This window comes from Xenopus tropicalis, chromosome 1 (genome assembly GCF_000004195.4).
Source record: "Xenopus tropicalis strain Nigerian chromosome 1, UCB_Xtro_10.0, whole genome shotgun sequence".
Lineage (NCBI taxonomy): Eukaryota > Metazoa > Chordata > Amphibia > Anura > Pipidae > Xenopus > Xenopus tropicalis.
This window is the reverse complement of record NC_030677.2, coordinates 120,173,859-120,193,602: the sequence shown is the minus strand read 5'-3', so window position 1 is coordinate 120,193,602 and position 19,744 is coordinate 120,173,859. Positions and strand designations below refer to the sequence as shown.

The window sequence follows — 19,744 nt, the reverse complement described above, 5'->3', positions numbered from 1 at the left end:
ACATATATCTGGAGAAACTCCTTTCTCAAAATCAGATATCCCTACCGTCACAAGCCTTCCGTCTCTTCAAGCAAGCATATAAAATAACCTTGCAAAATCTATATTCCCCTGTACACAACAAACAAGTTTACAATGCAAATCCAAACAGTTAATAAATAGCTAAAAAAACAAAACACAGGTTTTAACCCCATTTTCCCCCTATAGATTAAAAGATCTTGCAACAGTCCTAATTCCCATTGTTCACCTTGCCTTGTATGTATAATAATGTTAAATATTATCTTCAGGCCTTTATTACATATTTTAGATAGGTATTTCAAACTGTTCATATAAAATTGTATATTGTATTGCATATCATTTTTTGGGATAAAGGATCATTTAGGCTTTAATACTGTACCAGGAGTCCCATAGAGAAAAATTTATAAATATTTAATAACAAAGTACTGGGTTTTTATAGCAGCTGTACACACAGTTTCTGTTTGAAGAAAATAACTACAAAACTCCCATGTGCTTAATTTCAGTCAGGGAGGCAAAGCCATCTATTATGTAGCTGCTGTCGAAAATAGGGAGAACAAATGTTAGTGATAGTGAATCGCTAACATTCAATCACCTTTGCAGAACTTGAGTAAAAATCCATAACATGCTATATAGAAACAAAATTTACACACAGGCACTACCCTGTCAAATAAACTATCACCACTTATCACCAGATTGTGTATGAAATATATCAGAGGACACTGGAGAATGGAGAGCTGAATGCATCTGGTCCCTTTTCTGATAATGGCTTTTGCCAGATAGTCGTACATTTTCCTGCCTGACAAGCAACACAGGCCCATAATTATACTGGCATTGTAATAAAAGGCCTAGTGATTTATGAAGCCCTTCCAAACAAGCACTTGCATCTATTGCCTTGTTTACAATCAGTAAAAAGCCCATGCACTCTATAAAAATATTAAAGCCAATATCTTGAGATTTTCATTATGGCTACCATGATGAACATAATCTTTTTACACTTGGCTGTTTTAAAACAAGGTAGAACAAACATACCACAGAAATCAATGAAAAAAGGCTGTTCAATAGCCAGAACAGCAAGTTAATCCTTGAATATAAAGGAGCATATTTATTATGAAATGGTGATGAGCAAAATTTATTAGCAACCACGATCGTGTAAAAAAAAAAAAAATCACTAAGTTTTTCCTGACAGTCACCTACAAAGCTGATATTTCATTATGCCCTATGGAATAGTAGTACTCAGCAATGCACAGCAGCGATGCTTAGAACAGGTGTGGGATGCCTTATCCAGAAACCTATTATCCAGAAAGTTCCAAATTATGGAAAGCCCATCTCCCATAGACTCCATTATAAGCAAATAATTCTAATTTTTAAAAATGATTTCCTTTTTCTGTGTAATTATAAATCAGTACCTTGTACTTGATCCCAACTAGGATCTAATTAATCCTTATTGGAGGCAAAACAATCCTACAATCCTATTGGGTTTATAAAATATTTAAATGATTTTTAGCAGACTTTAGTTATGGAGATCCAAGATCCGGAAAACCCCAGGTCCCAAGCATTCTGGATAACAGGTCCTATACCCGTACCATTAAAAAAAACCTTTCCGAATATTTAAATGGAACCTCCCTTCTTCTAAACAGAGTGGGTGCCCTTATGTCCCTTGAATGGATCTACTGGTAAATAAAGCATCAGAGAGGTTATTATATGATCCCCTTATATATTTATACATAGTTGTCATGTCACCTCTTAAGCACCTCTTCTCCAGTGTAAACAGACCCAACTTGGCCAGTCTTTCTTCATAACGAAGACTTTCCATACCCTTTACCAGCTTAGTTGCCCTTCTCTGGACCATCTCTAACTCAATAATGTCCCGTTTGAGCACTGGAGACCAGAACTGGACAGCATATTCTAGATGGGGCCTTACCAGCGCTCTGTAAAGGGGAAGACATTTTACGGGAAAATCGTAACAGCGACGAAAAAAATCGCAAAAATACGAAAAAGTCGCAAAATGTTAGTTTTCCAATCCGAATTTTTCTCATTCGGATTCGTGGATTTGTAAATCAGCCCCCTAGTCTTTTATGAACAAGTTAAACAAAAGTGGACCCAGTACAGAACCCTGAGGGACCCCACCGAGAACCTTACTCCAATTAGAGAATGTACCATTAACAACCACCCTCTGTACCCGAACCTGTAGCCAGTTTTCTATCCATGTGCAAACGACTTCACTAAGACCAATAGACCTTAGTTAAGAAAGCTAAACTTGAGCCACAGTCAAATGTAAAAAGACTTGGAGAGCAACACAAGCATCATAAAAATTCATGGAGGGGCCAAATAAAGGCTAAGCTTGGCTATTAGGCAGCCTCTATGCACACTATCAACTTACAAGAGGCTTTATTTGGTAGTAAATCTTGCCACCAGAACAGGAACTCAAAAATAACTACCTGGTTTGGGGGCACTGAAAGCAACATCCAAGGGGTTGCTGAGCAACATGTTGCTCACGAGTCACTGGTTGGGGATCACTGCTTTACATCATGCTAAAACATAACTTTAAAGGTAGACAGTGATACTCTAATTCTTTTTAAGGTTTTTGATTTATTTAGTATTATGTTCAGCAGGATCCAATTTACCCTAGCATCCGGGTTGGATGAGAGGTGGATGGCTTGAATGAAAGACTGTAAAATGATAAGGAGAGAGCATGAACAAAAAGACAAGTCATAAGAAACAAAATGAAAGCCTTCCAAAGCAATATTTATTTGCCTGCAGGTCAGTCACCCCCATTTGAACTGGAGAGAGAGACAAAAAAATAATACCAGTTGAAAAGCTGCTAATAGGACATTTTTTTAGCACACTAAAAGCTATCCCAAAAGTGAATTACGTATTTAGACATACATTGATAGACAAAAGCTGCTTACACAACCACTTTAGACATAGCCAGAAACTTATTGTCTTATAGGCCAAAATGATGGTCTCTCTTAGGACCAGACGGATATTTTATTGGGTATGTTTAAAATTCCCATTGAAAGAACTATATTGGGCAGTAAACATGGTCCATTTCTGACAGGTCTGTTTATTAAAGGAGAATGAAACCTTTTCATTTGTACTTAATCCAGACTGTAAAGTTAATGAGAGTTTACATGTAGACATAATGGCCATTTCATTGAGCTTAAATTATTTTTTGACTTTCATTCTCTTTTAAGATCCGATCCTACCTTTGGTTTGGGAAGGTTCTACCTGCACAGATACAGTATGGTCAGGTCAGCTTTAAAATGTGTGCCTGAGTAAGATCCCATGCACTACAAAATTCTGTAATCTAGAACTGGTAAAACAATATTTTTGGAAACTGACAGATGTCAGCGCACTCCTCACATACCAACTTCCCTGTCTATAATTATGCAGCCAGTGCATGGACATCAGGTCTGCAAACCTGTGTGACTGCAAACCTGTTTCTTTATGTTAATAGTTAGAAATGTATTCTAACAGCTCTGCCTTTTAGTTTATGAACAAAAATATATTAAAAAAAATTAAAAAAAAAATAGAATGAGCATGGCAATAAATCAGGGGTCAAAGGTCAAAACTATAAAAATAACAACAAATACTGTAAAGCAAGTAAACTGACAAAACTAGAAAACCAACAGCATAAAAACCAACCCTTAACTAACATTCCTGAACTATAGGTACAGAAGGTAGATGGGAATGTTAAGTCAAAATATTTGAAATGCTAAGGTTGCAGGAGGCACGGAACAGCAAATCTGATTATTTCTCTTCTTCCATACTGTACATACAACTCAATCAGTGTTTTAAGTCTTGTAGTGTAACAGTAATAAATAGTTACCACACAAATTGTCAGTACTCTGTTCATCAAACTTTAAGCAAAACATATGTGTAGACCAGCTGCCTTGCTGCAATTGCTACACTGATTGACGCTTGCACTGCTGCTTAGTTTTTCTTAATTATTCTTTAATTATTTAGTGTCAATGCATCATGCTTAGGCTAAAGCTGAAAAACACTTGCCGAAAATACGCCCCGCAACTGTAAATTCAGCCAACCTTGTGCCTGCACCCGAATGAATGGAATACGCTCGGGTGCAGGCACATGTAGCTGATATCCACAAAAAAACATGAGACTTCATATTTTCAGCGGATATCGGCTATATGTGCCTGCACCAGAGTGTATTCCATTCATTCGGGTGCAGGCACAGGTAGGGGCATTTTTGTGCGTAAGGAGCGTATTCTCGGCAAGCGTTTTTCGGCTTGCCAAAAATATGCTCCATACGCTCTGTGTGGCATTAGCCTAAGGGAAACGGCACATAGGGTGCTTCTCTATGCATTGTCACCTGGGAAATTTCAAGCTCAGCAGGTGCTCTGGATTGTTCCTTATTCATTCCAACAGCAATCAGCTGGGTGCCAGGTAAACTGTTGGGTTAGGCATCAGGGTCTCAGAAATGCCCTGGTCAGCACAGCACTGGGAATAGCTGTTAGGGCGAGGGCAGACTAAGCTTATGTTCGCTTCTCTCAGCCCTGCACTGAGAGAAGCGGATCTGCTCCCGTACGCCGTTCTGTCTGCATGCACCAAAACCTATAGCAAAAGCCCTAGTATGCACACACAGAGAGGAGTGGCGGTCGGCCTGGAAAACACAGGGCTGATAATAGGATATTTGCTTTGCCTGCCCTTACCCTTAAAATGCATTAAATTCGGTCTAAGGCTGTTTTAAATGTGTTTATGTGTAGTTGTGTGTGACATCCTTACAAAGGTCATTGGATACCAGGGATACTGATAAAGCATCTGATACATTTATTATGCTATCTTTCTTTTAGTACACTTTACTGGCAATAAAAAAAAATGCATTAAAATATTTCAGGCCAAGCACAATAAAACGATTTAGTTACAGCATGGCTCTATACTGCAGTGCAAGTCCAAAGAAATCCCACAGAACTCTGATACACAGTAGTCAGCCCACAATCATGCAGTTACAAGCAGAATATAAATGAATCCATTAAAAGTATGAGACAAACATAATTTCTTTTCCCACCATGCCTCAGGGTCATTTTAGATGTGATTTGAAATGGCCTTGATATTTTCAAAAAGCTGCAGGGATTTTTAGCATAAAATAGAAGCAAATTCACGCCTGGAAAAGTAGCTTTCTACACTTTCAATTTTATTTTCTCTAAAAAAAAATGTACACCCCGATTGACAGAATCTGCAAAGTACATTTATGAAGTAGCTATTTTCTTCATCGAAAACGGTCAAATCGAGACTTAACAGATCTTGAAAACATGTCAACTCACAAAAATTTCTATAGTCATCCTAATTTTCCCCCTTGCTCAACCTGTCACAGCCTCCTGCTTATTGTAATTTGCACCAGAATTAATTTTAACCAATGCAATTGAATAGCAAACAGGTTAAACAGGTATGGGATCCTTTATCCAGAAACCCGTTATCCAGAAAGCTCCGAACTACGGAATGCCCATCTCCCATAGACTCCATTTTAATCAAATATTTCAGAATTTTAAAACGGATTTCCTTTTTCTCTGTAGCAATAAAACAGTACCTTGTAATTGATCCCAACTAAGATATAAATAATCCTTATTGGATGCAAAACAATCCCATGTGGTTTAATTAATGTTTTATTGATTCTTTAGTAGACTTAAGGTATGGAGATCCAAATTACGGAAATATCCGGAATATCCTTGGTCCCGAACATTCTGGATCATGGGTCCTATACCTGTCTCTTGTCTCTTTGTGACAATTGTCCTATGGGAGGCTTCCAAAATCCTGCACTGAAGGTTGAAAGGCAGAAAGGTTTCCTTGCCGTTTACGATTGTTCGGATACAAAAAATTTGTAACTTTTGGATCATACAATAATATTTTCATACAAGCACGACGCGACTTTTCCCAAACTTAACGCACATCAGAAAATTTCGGATTTAATTTGAATTGTCGTAAATCGTACTCGTAATTCGCGCTTTAATGAACCGGCCCCTATGAGGTTTATAGATATAACATCACCAGCTGTCACATTGCTTTGCAGACACCATTGTTTTTGTCTGTGCAAGTAAAAAAAGCAATATGTGGCAGCTTGCAGTTGCAGAGACATAACATTGCATCAAGAGTCTATAAAATTAATTAATGTGACTTTATAATCTCCAAACTGGGCACAACCGCAACCAACCCTCTGACTCCGTATGAAAAAATCCTGAGCTCCCCATTCCCCTATAGGGGTTTAATATCTCATCTCTACAAACTGATGGTAACCTTACCTGAGGACCCCTTTCCCAAACATAGCTACATGCGGTATTGGGAGGAGGTCCTCAGGGAGGAAATTACTGGTCAAAAATTGGGGACAATGCCAACCACAGTTACTTGCACACAGCAAAAAGAAAGTGTCTATAAGGTAATAATGAGATGGTACATGACACCAGACAGACTATCAAAAATATACCCAAATAGCTCCCCACACTGTTGGAGGGGGATGTACAACTAGAGGTACCTTAAGCCATATACTATGGCATTGCCTCCTGGTAACAAACTATTGGAAAGAGGTGAGCAATCTTATCAACTCGGTACTTGCAATGTCACTAAACATTAAACTACCACACCTCCTACTGGGACAACCCATAGCGAGACTCAAACGCCCAGTTCAAAAACTAATAAATCATATTACAACATCGGCATGACTAGCACTTACTTCCAAGTGGAAGTCACAGACTATCCCCAGTATATCTGAGGTCATAACAAGAGTGGAAAATAATAAACGATTTGAAACTATGACTTCCATAACAAATAATGTACAATCAAATGCCAATATATGGTCATCATGGGAAGCCTATTTTGCACTAAACCCCCAGGAGAGCTCAGAAAATCCCACAAACATAAAAATCACGAATGATGGAAGTTAAAAACCATATCTTAGCGAAAAACCACGTAGAGGTTGTAGAACTACAAGATATCCCATGTAATAATGTCTGGATTTTATCACTCATTGTTCTATTGGTTTTGAATCTGTCCACACTATATTTTTCTTTTCATTTATATGTCAAAGAAAAATCTCAACTAATCAACGGTCAAGATATATTGATGAACAATCTTGTATGTGCACTATATGTATTAGATGATAACTCTTTAAATAAAAATTTTGAGTTACAAAAAAAAAAAATCATTAATGTGTTCATTAGGATCGTTGCAAAGCATTTGTAAAATGACAGAGCTGAAGGTGTATGGGTTAACCTCTCCTCCTTAGGCTGCATGGACACATTCGCACTGATAGAACTGACTGAAAAGTTTTGAAACAAATGCCCAGTATCTCTAAAACCACTGTTATATTGGATTATATTTAGAGAAATGGCTGATTTCACATATTACCGATTTCTAAAATTGATTTTCTTATGGTAACTTAATTAGGTTATATATGGGGCATAGTATTGTTTTTAAAAATAATGACTACACTTGAGAAAGGGCATGATATAGCAGCTCAATCACATCAATGTACAGCATCAATTTTTGGATTTGACTGAATCATAGTCCAAATTAAGAATTAAGACTGTATAATGATATCACCATTTCAACAGCAACTAGAATTCCTTCTGTAGCATAGACATCTAGGGAAAACAAAACAGAAACGATCTCACATGAAAAGCATTAAATAAAAGTAGGTCTTAATAAATTGCATTTATTATCTGGGAATGATCTAATTTTCATCACCTCCCACTGATATGACTCTTAAACATCAAGTTTAGGGAGATGCACAGATACATTTGTTCTAGTTTTGCAAGCATAGTGCCTTTAATTACAAATTGTGACTAGCAACAAGAACGAGGCTACGCAAAAGTGCAGTAACGATACTGTGAAGAGATTTTCAGAGATTTTCCCTTCCTATGCATTGAAGACTGGTGTTTAATGGCTGCCGAGAACCTTGCTGAAATCAGACATCCATTGACAGGTACACAGAGCTATAATTGCCACACACACAGATTCTTGGAACAGCTTTTTAGAAGACATTAGCATTCATTTTACATTTGGTGTAAAAAGCACTTTTTGTCACTGCTTAGAAGTACTAAAGATCTAAAACCAATTCAAATTGTTTTTCTATGAGTATAGAGATGATTTACCCATTTGCCAAAGTGCATGAACTAACAATCTTGGGTATTATACTTCCAAAATTTTAAAACAAATTGTGACAAACAGCCCAAATGTCACCTGAAGAAATGTTCACCCCTGAAAAATCTGTGTTGAGATCTCAAAAAAATAATTACACAACTGTAGCACATTGTATTTGTGAGTATTAAACATATAAAAGTTTGCAGATATAATTGCATTTGGGGAACTGGGAATTAAAGGTACAGTACTGGAGTATATATACACCAGTGACCTGAAAAAATTAGATTGAGTTATATGCTTCCATTATTTCACCCAAAAATAAAATGCTTTCAGTTAGTACACCACAAATTGTCTCTTCCCCCAGATAGTTATGTTTTTAAATAAATAGGCATCCCCTAAAGCTGCCATTTTTAAAACATATTATATGGGCCACAGGGAACTCAGCTTTGACGATGCACCAGCACACAAGCAATGGTTCCTGGGACTTGAAGTCGAGAGAGACAGAGACAGAGACAGAGACAGAGAGAGAGAGAGAGAGAAAAGACACACACACACACACACACACGGCCATTCTCAAGGGAGGGTAAAAGGTCCACTACTGAATATTAACCCATAGATTACAAATCATTGGTTTATACTGAATAAAATAAAATTAACCCAAGGAATAAATTACATTACAAACACATTAAATAACAGATCTAACAAATGCTAAGTTAAAAGAAACAATTCCAATTCACTAAACAAAATTCCAATGTGAAAAACCACATGACCTAACAAAGTGGCGTCAACACTGATCTCTGGCTTCGTACAACCTCTCCATCTGTCTTCAGAGATTGCTGGAACTGAGCCAGACTTGTCAGGTCACTGGGTGACAAAAATCGTCTGTGCAAACCTAACCTAATGAAATGAATCAATTCAAAGTGCTTGGAAAAAGCTTTTAGCTAATCATTTTTAAGGTACTAGTGTTTGACCCTTTTCTCCTGGCATTTTCAAAAGTAAATAGAATATAGACGGGAAGAAATTGCAAACATAAAGGTTGCTCACTAAATATAACTATTCTGATTAAACCTCAGCATTCAGAGCTTCAGGATTATTGCCTGTATATGAATATTTAATTAGCCTAGAACATGTATCAAACCCTACAAATTATTTTATTTCATTAACTAAAAAAAGTTGGCTTGTATATACAGTGTTGAAGCTTTACAGATTTACAAGCTAATAATGAAAGCCGATTTTGTGCATACCCCCTAAAAATCTTCATAACCAGACTGAATCAGTTGACCTACCTTTGGAACTTTAATGCAGTATAATGCTGAGGTCATTAAATCTGAGAAAGAGGACATAGGGGTAATTTGCAAATGCATCTGCAAGCGCTGTCATGTTAAATTGATGTGGATGTGCTTTTTGACACTATTCATTGAAGGTACTTGCCTCCAAACATGCTTCTTTCACTGTATAGTTGTGCCATGTGCTATTGCATCCATCCTGCCTCTTCTGCTAAATTGTGTTCTATGTACTTATTAACACTCAAGGATCCTGGAACTACCTCTATCTTCAATTAGGTGGTAATTCCATGGTTCCCACAGCAAGCTATATCAACAAGGACAGTGAAACTCATTTGAACTCCAACTGTGTCCAAGTGATGCAATCCCATTACTTGTACTTTTGCAAACTGCAAAAGTACTTAAATGGAGTTTCATGGTTACAGCTTGTATAAGGGCTCTGGCACACGGGGGAGATTAGTCGCCCGCGATTTAACTCCCTGTTCGCGGGCGACTAATCTCCCCGAGTTGCCTACCCCTGCCATCCCACCGGCGAACATGTAAGTCGCCGGCGGGATGGCAGACGCGGCGGGGCGATTTGCGGAAATCGCCGAAAAAGAGTCTTTTCCGGCGATTTGCGCGAAATCGCGCCGCCGCGTCTGCCATCCCGCCGGCGACTTACATGTTCGCCGGTGGGATGGCAGGGGTAGGCAACTCGGGGAGATTAGTCGCCCGCGAACAGGGAGTTAAATCGCCGGCTTAACAAATACAAAAAAAAAAAGTGTATTGTTAGTTCATCACTGCACCATTGCATAAAGAAAATATATGCACAAGCATTTTAGGGGTCTGCTATTACTGCAGTAAAGGTGGTACTGGACCATCTTACACAATGCAACAGCAACCAGGTTCATACCCTTGATGCAGACAGATGCATAGTTATATTTTTGTGGGTGTTACATACATTCCAACTTTTATGCAGCAGCTACCTGTAGCCAAAATAAAAAGGACATGTCAACCCAAAAAATAATTTTAAGCCTAATAAAAGAAAACAAAATTCTAAGCAACTTTGCAATATCTTAAAACTATTAGTGCTTTAAACATTATTTGTAAATGCAATTGCTATGGAAAGAAGCATTTGCTGAATACCTGGTTGTTACTTTTTAAACAATGTTGCAAGTGCCAGGCTCCTCCAGCAAGTCAAGTCTGTAAAATCTGTTGGAGTTTGTTACATTGATTCAAACCCCAGAACCAACACTGCTTTTAATAGCAGTTATATATACAAATAACTCAAAAACCATTATAAATATGTAATAAATGCAAATTGCAAAGATGCTTAGAATTTAGTTTTCTTTTTATTGGACAAAAAGTTATTTTTGAGGTTGACATGTCCTTTAAAGGAAGGGGCCCTGATGTTTGCCAAGTGGTGAACACCCCTAAAAAAAATTTTAAACAATTTTCAGTAAAAGCAGAAAGAATACATTTTTTACAGGTATGGAATCTATTATAAAGTATGCTGGGGAACTGGGGTTTTCCAGGTAAGGGTTCTCCTTTCTTGGTTTTCAAGCTTCCTAGTTTTCAAATAAGGAACCCTATACTTGTACTACAAATTTATATTGCTTCATTTTTAGGCAACTACCACCAGGGCTGGATTAGAAGATTTTGCACCCTGCCCATTTTTCCTAATTTGGAAAATTGGACAGGGAGTTTTGACCCAGACAGCCCTCCCAAAAACAGGGATGTCTGCGCGAAAACCGGGCAGGTGGCAACCCTACACAGGACCCTTGTGGTCTGCCTGCAAATCTGGGTCTGAAAGCCACCACTAAAGAGATGTTTCCAGTAACAATGGTAAAAAAAAAAAAAAGTAAACAAAATTATCCATTGTAAAAGTGGGCATAAACAGGTCAACCAAGCATGGCTGAACGGACCGTTCCTATAGAGCAGTGCTGTCCAACTGGCAGCCGCGACCCCTCTCTGTTTGGCTGCTGTGATTGCCTTCCTTTCTGTAAGCTTTAAAAGGTATCAGTACTGAGATTAACTGGCCCCCTGCATTGTTCACACCTCAGACCCCTGTATTGTTTACACATGTAATCCCCTGTACTGTTCACACCTTTTAGTCCCTGAACTGTTCACACCTCAGGCTCAGACTGTAGCTCCCCAAATTGTTATCCTGTTCACACCTCGGTAGTGCCAGCATTATGTCACTGTATGTACTACCTACCCTATGCTGCCTGCATAGGGCAGGTAGAGTATTGCACACACAAAAGGTAGCATCTGACAGGCAGAGTATGGCACACACAGGAAGCATAGGGCAGGAAGAATATGGAACACACTGGCAGCATAGGGCAGGCAATGTATTGCACACCCAGGCAGTACTCTGCCTGCCCTACCCTGCCTGTGTGTGCGCCTTACTCTGTCTAGGAGTTTGCTAGCATTTGGAAATAGTCATTATATGGTCCCTAAGGTGTGTAATTATGTGCTGGGGTTGCTGTGCTATCCACAGAAGAGAAGGAGGCATATGGATTTAAGGGTATGTCTTAAAGTGGACCTGTCACCCAGACATGAAAATCTGTATAATAAAAGTCCTGTTCAAATTAAACATGAAACCCAAATTCATTTTTATATTAACACATCCAAACCCATTATAAAGGCATTTAAAAATCACAGCTGTCACTCATATATTGCTTGCCCCGCCTCTATGCCTTAGGCATAGAGGCGGGGCAGACAATAACTTTAGCTTTCCGTTCAGCACTTCCTAGATGTCACTGCACATCTCACTTTTCCCCTCCCTCCTCCTCATCTAATTGTGTAGCCAGTGCATGGGCATGAGCATCTGGTCCCCCATTGTGGCACATAAATAAGATTTTGGCATGATACAAAGCTTGTCTTAATAACAGTGCCCACAAAATGGTAGCTGCCTGCTTGCTTTGACTGAGTAATTCCGAGATGGAAGGAAACAAGATTTATATTATTTATATAGAGTAAGTAAAGTTTATTTTGCTCAACTAACAATATAGAAAATAATTTGGACTTATTTCTTAGGGTGACAGGTCCGCTTTAATATGACAAAAAACTTCTTTCACATATGAATGAAGCGTGACATCCCTAAAGTAAAGCACCAACCATTTGGTTGTAAAAGTTCTTGTGATAACATTGGTGTGGTTTGAAGTGGGTGTGATTTAAAAAGGGGAGTGGTGAAAAATGACTTCCATTAGCAGACCTCCACCATGTAGGCCAGAAAAATTCTAGCCCTCGGTACCACAGAAGTTGGACAGCATAGGGCAGGCAGAGTATTGCACACACAGGCAGCATAGGGTAGGCAGAGTATTGCCCACACAAAGGTAGCATCGGACAGGCAGAGTATGGCACACAGGCAGCATAGGGCAGGCAGTGCATTGCACACACAAAGGTAGCATCGGACAGGCAGAGTATGGCACACACAGGAAGCATAGGGCAGGAAGAATATGGAACACACTGGCAGCATAGGGCAGGCAATGTATTGCACACACAGGCAGTACTCTGCTTGTCCCTACCCTGCCTGTGTGTGCCTTACTCTGTCTAGGAGTTTGCTAGCATTTGGAAATAAGTCATTATATGGTCCCTAAGGTGTGTAATTATGTGCTGGGGGTTGCTGTGCTATCCACAAAAGAGAAGGAGGCATATGGATTTAAGGGTATGTCTTAATATGACAAAAAACTTCTTTCACATATGAATGAAGCATGACACCCCTAAAGTAAATCACCAACCATTTGATCTTAAAAGCTCTTGTGATAACATTGGTGTGGTTTGAAGTGGGTGTGATTTAAAAAGGGGAGTGGTCAAAACTGACTACCATTATCGGACCTCTACCATGTAGGCCAGAAAAATTCTGTCCCTCGGTACCACAGAAGTTGGACAGCACTGCTATAGAGGAACAATGGAATAATTATAGAGGAAGCACACCCCCGCAGTTGCAAGGAGGTCTGCTTCTTCGATAAATGGGACCCGTGGGAGGGGGGTAGGTCACAGGTGACCTGCAAATCTGTGGGAAGGGGCCTGGGCCCACACAGTTACAACACTGAAGAGGAGCAGCAGATTTATGTCTCCCCCTAACTCCTTTTCCCCCACTGATGAAAATGTTCTAGCCAAAAAGTCGGGCAGTTTTGTCAGCTTATGTACATACACTGCCTTAAAAAATTTAAGCTGATCAGCCTGAAGATTTCAAGACTGCAGCGCTGCGGACAGATTTATTATCCTATGTAGCTTGACAAAAGAAAAAGGAAAATATTTGCTCTAATTGAATGATACCCAAAGAAATGGATGTCCAATAAACAGTGGCTCAAATTATTCTAATAAACAAAAGACGTTTATTGTGTGTAAATGCATTGCATCACAAACACGTTTCTTTAGCATCGTCCACCAAAATTATTATTAACATTTATTTATAAAGCACCAACATATTCTGCAGCGCTGTACAATAAGTGGATTTCATACATTGGACATACAGAGTAACATATAAAGCAATCAATAACCGATACAAGATGTGAAGAGAGCCCTGCCCAAAAGAGCTTACAATCTACAAGTCAAAAAGATCTAGTAAAAAAACCTTGTGATATAAAAAAAAAAAAAAAAAACCCACACACTTATTGTAGAGGCACTGTAAAACATTCATATGAGGATAAACAGAGCAATTAAAATCTGGATACCTATGATTTATAACCACGCTAGCAAGTGAAAACAAAATTAATAGGAGATATATGGTACTATTCATGTTTGTGTCACTTCCCTTATGGCAAAAAAAAAAAAAAAAAAACAATTATCAGATAGAAAGACAGGTGCTACCTTTACCCGAATCACAATTCAGACGGATCAGGATCACCTAACACAATTATGAGCACAATGGCCATCTACAAACAAATATCACTTTACACATTATGACTATCATACTTGCAATTAAACCAGTGTAGGAATACAGAGGTAGCAACTTTAAACTATAGCACCTAAACCTGCGTAAAGGTGCATCATTTAAACGTTGCTAATTTTATCCCCTATCCACAAGGGCTCAGCTTTGGTATAAAACAGGTCCCATTTCTACTCAGGATCAAGTAAACAGGGTTAGATGAAAGCTCCATACGCTGCTTTACCTGTGTGCTCCCACAGCATCCCATACTGATAAGATGGTTGTCTCTTTTTGCAGGTTACCAGTTCCTTTAATTCTGGAGTGGTTTTTCCTTCTTCAGTTGAGACTGGAAATATTCCCATGTGCAGGTGGATACTCTATTTAAAAAGGGGGGGCAAGAAAAACTACATTTGCTTAAACAACGGGAGGGTGCGATTTTGTTTGGTAGAGAACTGCGCACCAACTGCTATGGAACACTGGTAAAACAGGAAACCCTTAAAAGAAATGAAGGTGAAAAGAAATTCTTTAGATTCCAAGAGAGGGCGGGGTCTGAAGGAAAAATGAAACCCCTCCCTATACAAAATGAAAGCCAGTGGAATAAGGGGAATAACACTGGGGTACAGGGACCTGGGAGGCAAAGGAAGGAAGGAGAGTGGAACATCCCTGTCACTTGCTGCTCTCTCTTATTTTCAGCTCCCGTCATGTTGAGGTAAAGTCCCTTCAACAATGCCTGGAAAAGGCTGCCATGGGTTGACCAGACAGTTTGCAACCAACATGCTGGGAGGGAAAGGAAGAAATAAAAACAAAAAGAACAGTGGAATGTCTGTGCTTGCTAGGACTGCAAGAAACTCCGCAGCACCTTTTGGTTGCTGTTTCCAGCCGGATAGCTTCTCATTGGGGACTGTAAACAAAGAGGGTTGGACTAACAGCCAAGGGGGTGATGGTTAGAACGTCAACAGGCTTTTGGTGTTGCCCCATGGAAAGGAAGATTGGTTGCTTCTGGCTACTGGGCAAGGATAGCTGTGTCTATCACAAAAGGAATCCTCCCCAAGCAACCAAATTACACAACTCGTATGAACCATAGCAAGGCACAAATCCACTAATAATTAAGTACCATTTACTTTTCTGTACAAGTTGTACAAGATGTATCAGTCTTTCAGTTATGAGTAATTATGTCCCTGCTTTTTCCTTTTCACCTGTGTATGTGACAAATAGAAGCTTACAGACAGCAAAACTATTCTCAAGTATTTGTAAACAAATGCTTATGCTTATTTCAACTACTGGTATTGTTTGTTAACTATATTATATGACTTGTTGCCAACTAAATATGAATTTCTTACCCTATCAGGGGAAACATAATATTCCTGACTTGGAGAACTGGTCACCAAGGTACATATCAATCTTGCTTGAGAAATAAATTCACATACCTAACATATACTTTATGAATTATTTAGAAAACCACACCTGGGGCCCCTATACAAAACATTTTTGGAAGGATTTGCCGTACTTTTCAGAACAAAACTGTTGTCTTGAGGACCCTAGTAATAACAGTACTGACCCCAGTGGCTGCCCTTTCACAAAACAAACCAATAATTTTGACCATAGTATAAATTGTATGTTCTGGTGAGATAATTTTTCTGAAGTTTTTCTGGGTTATTTATTTGAATAAGAATTAACGAGGGGGAAAAAAAAAAAAAAAAAACACACACACACACCTGGTGTTCACTCTGCTGAGGGAAAACGCAGATTTTCACACTACCACCCTGTACGTGTGTGCATTGGCAGGAGTGGAATCCACTTGCCACTGTGTGTGCCACCGGCAGACAGATTCCACTGCTGTCAATGCACACAAATACAGAGTGAAACCAGTGTTTTTTCTGCCAATGGTGAAAAAAGCACCAAGTGTGCCATAAGGCTAAAGGTAGACATATATAGTAACATTTGCTAGTTTGGCAAGGTCGCGAAACAAGCAAATCTTGCCCCTGATATGCTCATCTTGGGTGGGCAAAATCGTGCTGATGCGATCGTTTGGACATAGGGTCAAATTATCACACTGCAGTTGAAGGGATAGGAAAAGTCAGACAGAGAACCGCATAAATGAGTAGATACGATACGGTCAGAAGAAAAATCAAGCCTGTCAGATCGATAACTGGAAAACTTACAGTGGCCAAACACTAAGATCCGCTCACTTGGCAAGGTTGCTAATCGAGCATATCTTCTCCCCATATTCTAACCTACAAGTAGGCAATATCGGGCTAATTCGGTCATTTGGTCCATGGGCCAAATGATGGAATTAGAACGGCAGGTATAATTGCCCGTCACTTCAGGGACCACAACAACAAGCCGACGTGGACCCCTATCCAATGGTTAATCAAACCTGCCTGATCGAGATCTGCCCGATTTAAGGCCAGATGCTGGTTGGGCAGGCATGTCGTTAATGCCCATACATGGGCCAATAAGCTGCCAAATTGGTCTAAAGGACCGATATCGGCAGCTACAATCGGCCCGTGTATGCCCACCTTAGTTCTCAGTTACTTCCTGCCCTCTGCACTGAGAGCCGAATCAAAAAGCTGGTGCTCAGTGCAGTGTCACGAGGCACAGTTTGCATGGTGCAACCATGCAGTGTGCAAACTGTGCCTTGTGACACTGCACTAAGCACCATATTTTTGATTCTGCGGTCAGTGCTGAGGGCAGCAAACCCCAGGGTGCAAGTACTTTTTAACTGAGAACTGAGGTGGGCACGGTCACAAATCTAAATTTGCCTTATAGAGGCCTGGCAAAAGTAAGTAATGGCTGTGCAGCGCTATGGTGCATTTTTTTACTAAATGGAGCACTGGCCTGGGGGGAAAAATTTGCAATTCAATTCACTGGAGGGTGCCTAACATACTGCCATCCCCCCCCATCAGAGTTTCCTTATCCTTTAATAACAGTAGTTTCAGCTATTTTGAGCTCCTCTTGTTTTTTTAAAATAGCATGTGCTGTCTTAATGCCTCTTTTTAACTGTAGTTCTCCTTGGCTTGTATTTATCATTCAACAGAATAAGAAGATACATGTGCATACATTTAGGGGTCCATTCCTACTGCAGTAAAGCACACAGGGACATGTTTTCTATTGCAGCAGCTAGCAGCCCTCTGCACAGATGCAGTAGAATACATATTGTTGATTTTTGCGGGTCTGGCCAACATACAAATATTTATCCTGAAGCTATCGGTCACCACATTTCCATGTTGAACACACATTCAAACACACCACAGCAAAGGGACCCCAAAACATTTTTTAAGTAATCTATATCTTTCAAAGGCAGCTTTTATCTACCATTCCTTTCTGGTTAATTACAGCCTTACCGAGATAATGTATCTTACATTACGTTATCAGGATAATCAAAAGAACCCCCTTTTAGTGTGTATACTGTACTTGAAAGAGTTGAGCTGATAACCAGCCTAAAGGATTTAAGGACTGCAGTGCTGCAAACAGATTTACTATCCTATTTAGCTTGACAAAAAAAGAAGTTGTTATGATACATTCAAAAAACAAATAAATGCAGGTGTCAGTATTTGCAAATTTATAGGCATCCCTATAAACTCAAGCAGCTCACACTAAATCCTGCATGACCTGGATCTTTGCGATAAGTGACCTTACAGCTAGTCGTATAGCCTATTATACACTGCCTATGGCTCACTTACATATGCCAACCATTCTATATGCATATTATAGAAAAAGAAAAGTAAACATTAATTCACATTTAGATACCCAAAAAAATGAATGTGCAATAAATAATTGAAGCTCCAATTTTAACAGTAAACAAAAGACTTATTGTGTGTAGGTGCAATGTAACACACAAGCACACACACACCTTTCTGATTTCCACAGTGTCTACTAAATTCAAACAGACCTGGGCAAAGGCCTGTATAAAAACACTTGTTATTTAAAAAAAAAAAAAAAAAAAAAAAGGCAGCACTTATTGTTAAGGCTCTGTAGAAGGTTCACCTGAGGATAAGCAGAACGTTTCAAATCTGGATACACATACATTATATGGAGTGTGGCCCTATACAAATACCACTTTACACATTATTAATGTAATTAACTGAGATGCAGTTATACTTAGCAGCTCCCATACAACCCAAACAAAAATACAACAATAAAGACTCAGAACCAAAGCACCTAATCAAAATCAATACTGGGTAAGAGTAGGTAAATGCAGTAAAAAGTAAAGTTGTTTAGGCTATTTTAGTTCACAAGTTCAAAGCGGTTGTGTAAAGCAGATTCCATTTAAACTGATGCTCAAGTAAAGGAAGGGGGGGGGGGATGAAATCTCCATAAGCTGCTTTACCTGTGTGCTCCCACAGCATCCCATACTGAGAAGATGGTTGCCTCCTCTTGCAGGTTACCAGTTCCTTTTATTCTGTAGAGTTTTTTCCTTTTTCGGTTGAGACTGGAAGATTCCCAATTGGGGGAGGGGATAATATAAAAAAATGGGGGAAAGAAAACTACATTTGTTTAAAGGGAACATATTGTGTCATCCTCATCTCCTTATGCTATGCACCCTTCTGTAAAATGTAGAGTGCCCCAGGGAAAAACTGGCTTAAATTGCGTTTTGTTTCTTAAAAACGTAATAACAGGGCTGCAGAGAGCTCTTCTCTGCTTGGTGTCTAGGCTGAAATGCAGGCTGGGCGTATCCTTTCATTCTTTCACAGGAAGTCCTCGTAACTGTGAGTGACAATCAGAACTCTGCAATAGCAGCCAAAGCCCCGCCCCCTGACTCTCTGCTACCAGGCTGATCAAACCATCTCAGATTGTTTCTGCTTGTGGTGGTTTGGGAATCCGCACCTTTTCCTCAAACTCTAAAATTTGCAATGAGACTTGATTTTTTATTTGTGGTGCTTGAAGTATTAAGCAACCAGGCAGTGGATTGAATGGGAGACTGGAATATGAACAGGAGAGAGCCTGAATAAAAAGATATGTAACAAAAAGTAAAAATAGGTATTACCAATAACCAATTCTAAGCAACATTTCAGTTGGTCTTCCTTATTTAATTTTTATAGTTTTTGAATGATGTGTGGCTTTTCTTCTGGCTCTTTCCAAATTTCAAATGCAGCAGCCATAAAAAACTATTGCTCTGTGAGGCTACAGTTGTATTGCTATTGTTACTTTTTATTCCTTATCTTTCTATTCAGCCCCTGTCCTATTCATATACCAGTCTCTTATTCAAACTGCTCCCTGGTTGGCAAGGTAATTTGGACCCTAGCAACCAGATAGCCGCTGAAACTCCAAACTGGAGAGCTGCTGAACAAAAATTGAAATAATTTCAAAACTACAAGAATAAAATATGACCAATTGCAAACTGTCTCAGAATAAAACCCTCTACATCAGCTGCCCAACTGGCGGCCCACGGCCCCCCACCTGTCTGGCTGCTGTGTCTGCTTACTCTTGTGTAAACTTTAAATGGTATCAGTATGTGCCTTTTCTTCTGGCTCTTTACAAATTTCAAATGCAGCAGCAA

General features: G+C 39.3%; 1 protein-coding gene across 4 annotated transcripts in view; it reads right to left on the bottom strand.

Moving 5' to 3' along the window:
- Positions 1-19,744, bottom strand: part of slc44a1 (solute carrier family 44 (choline transporter), member 1) — a 122,092-nt gene that overhangs the window by 55,216 nt on the left and 47,132 nt on the right. Inside the window, exon 1 of one of the 4 annotated variants that reach the window (XM_002933990.5) lies at positions 18,575-18,918. The exons of 2 other annotated variants lie outside the window; for them this stretch is intronic. In XM_002933990.5, the coding sequence (XP_002934036.2) occupies positions 18,575-18,598 (24 nt within the window). In that variant the 5' untranslated portion in view covers positions 18,599-18,918. Of the gene's footprint in view, positions 1-14,488; positions 14,720-18,574; positions 18,919-19,744 lie in introns of those variants that run through there. One more of the 4 variants, XM_004910856.4, reaches the window with a different exon arrangement.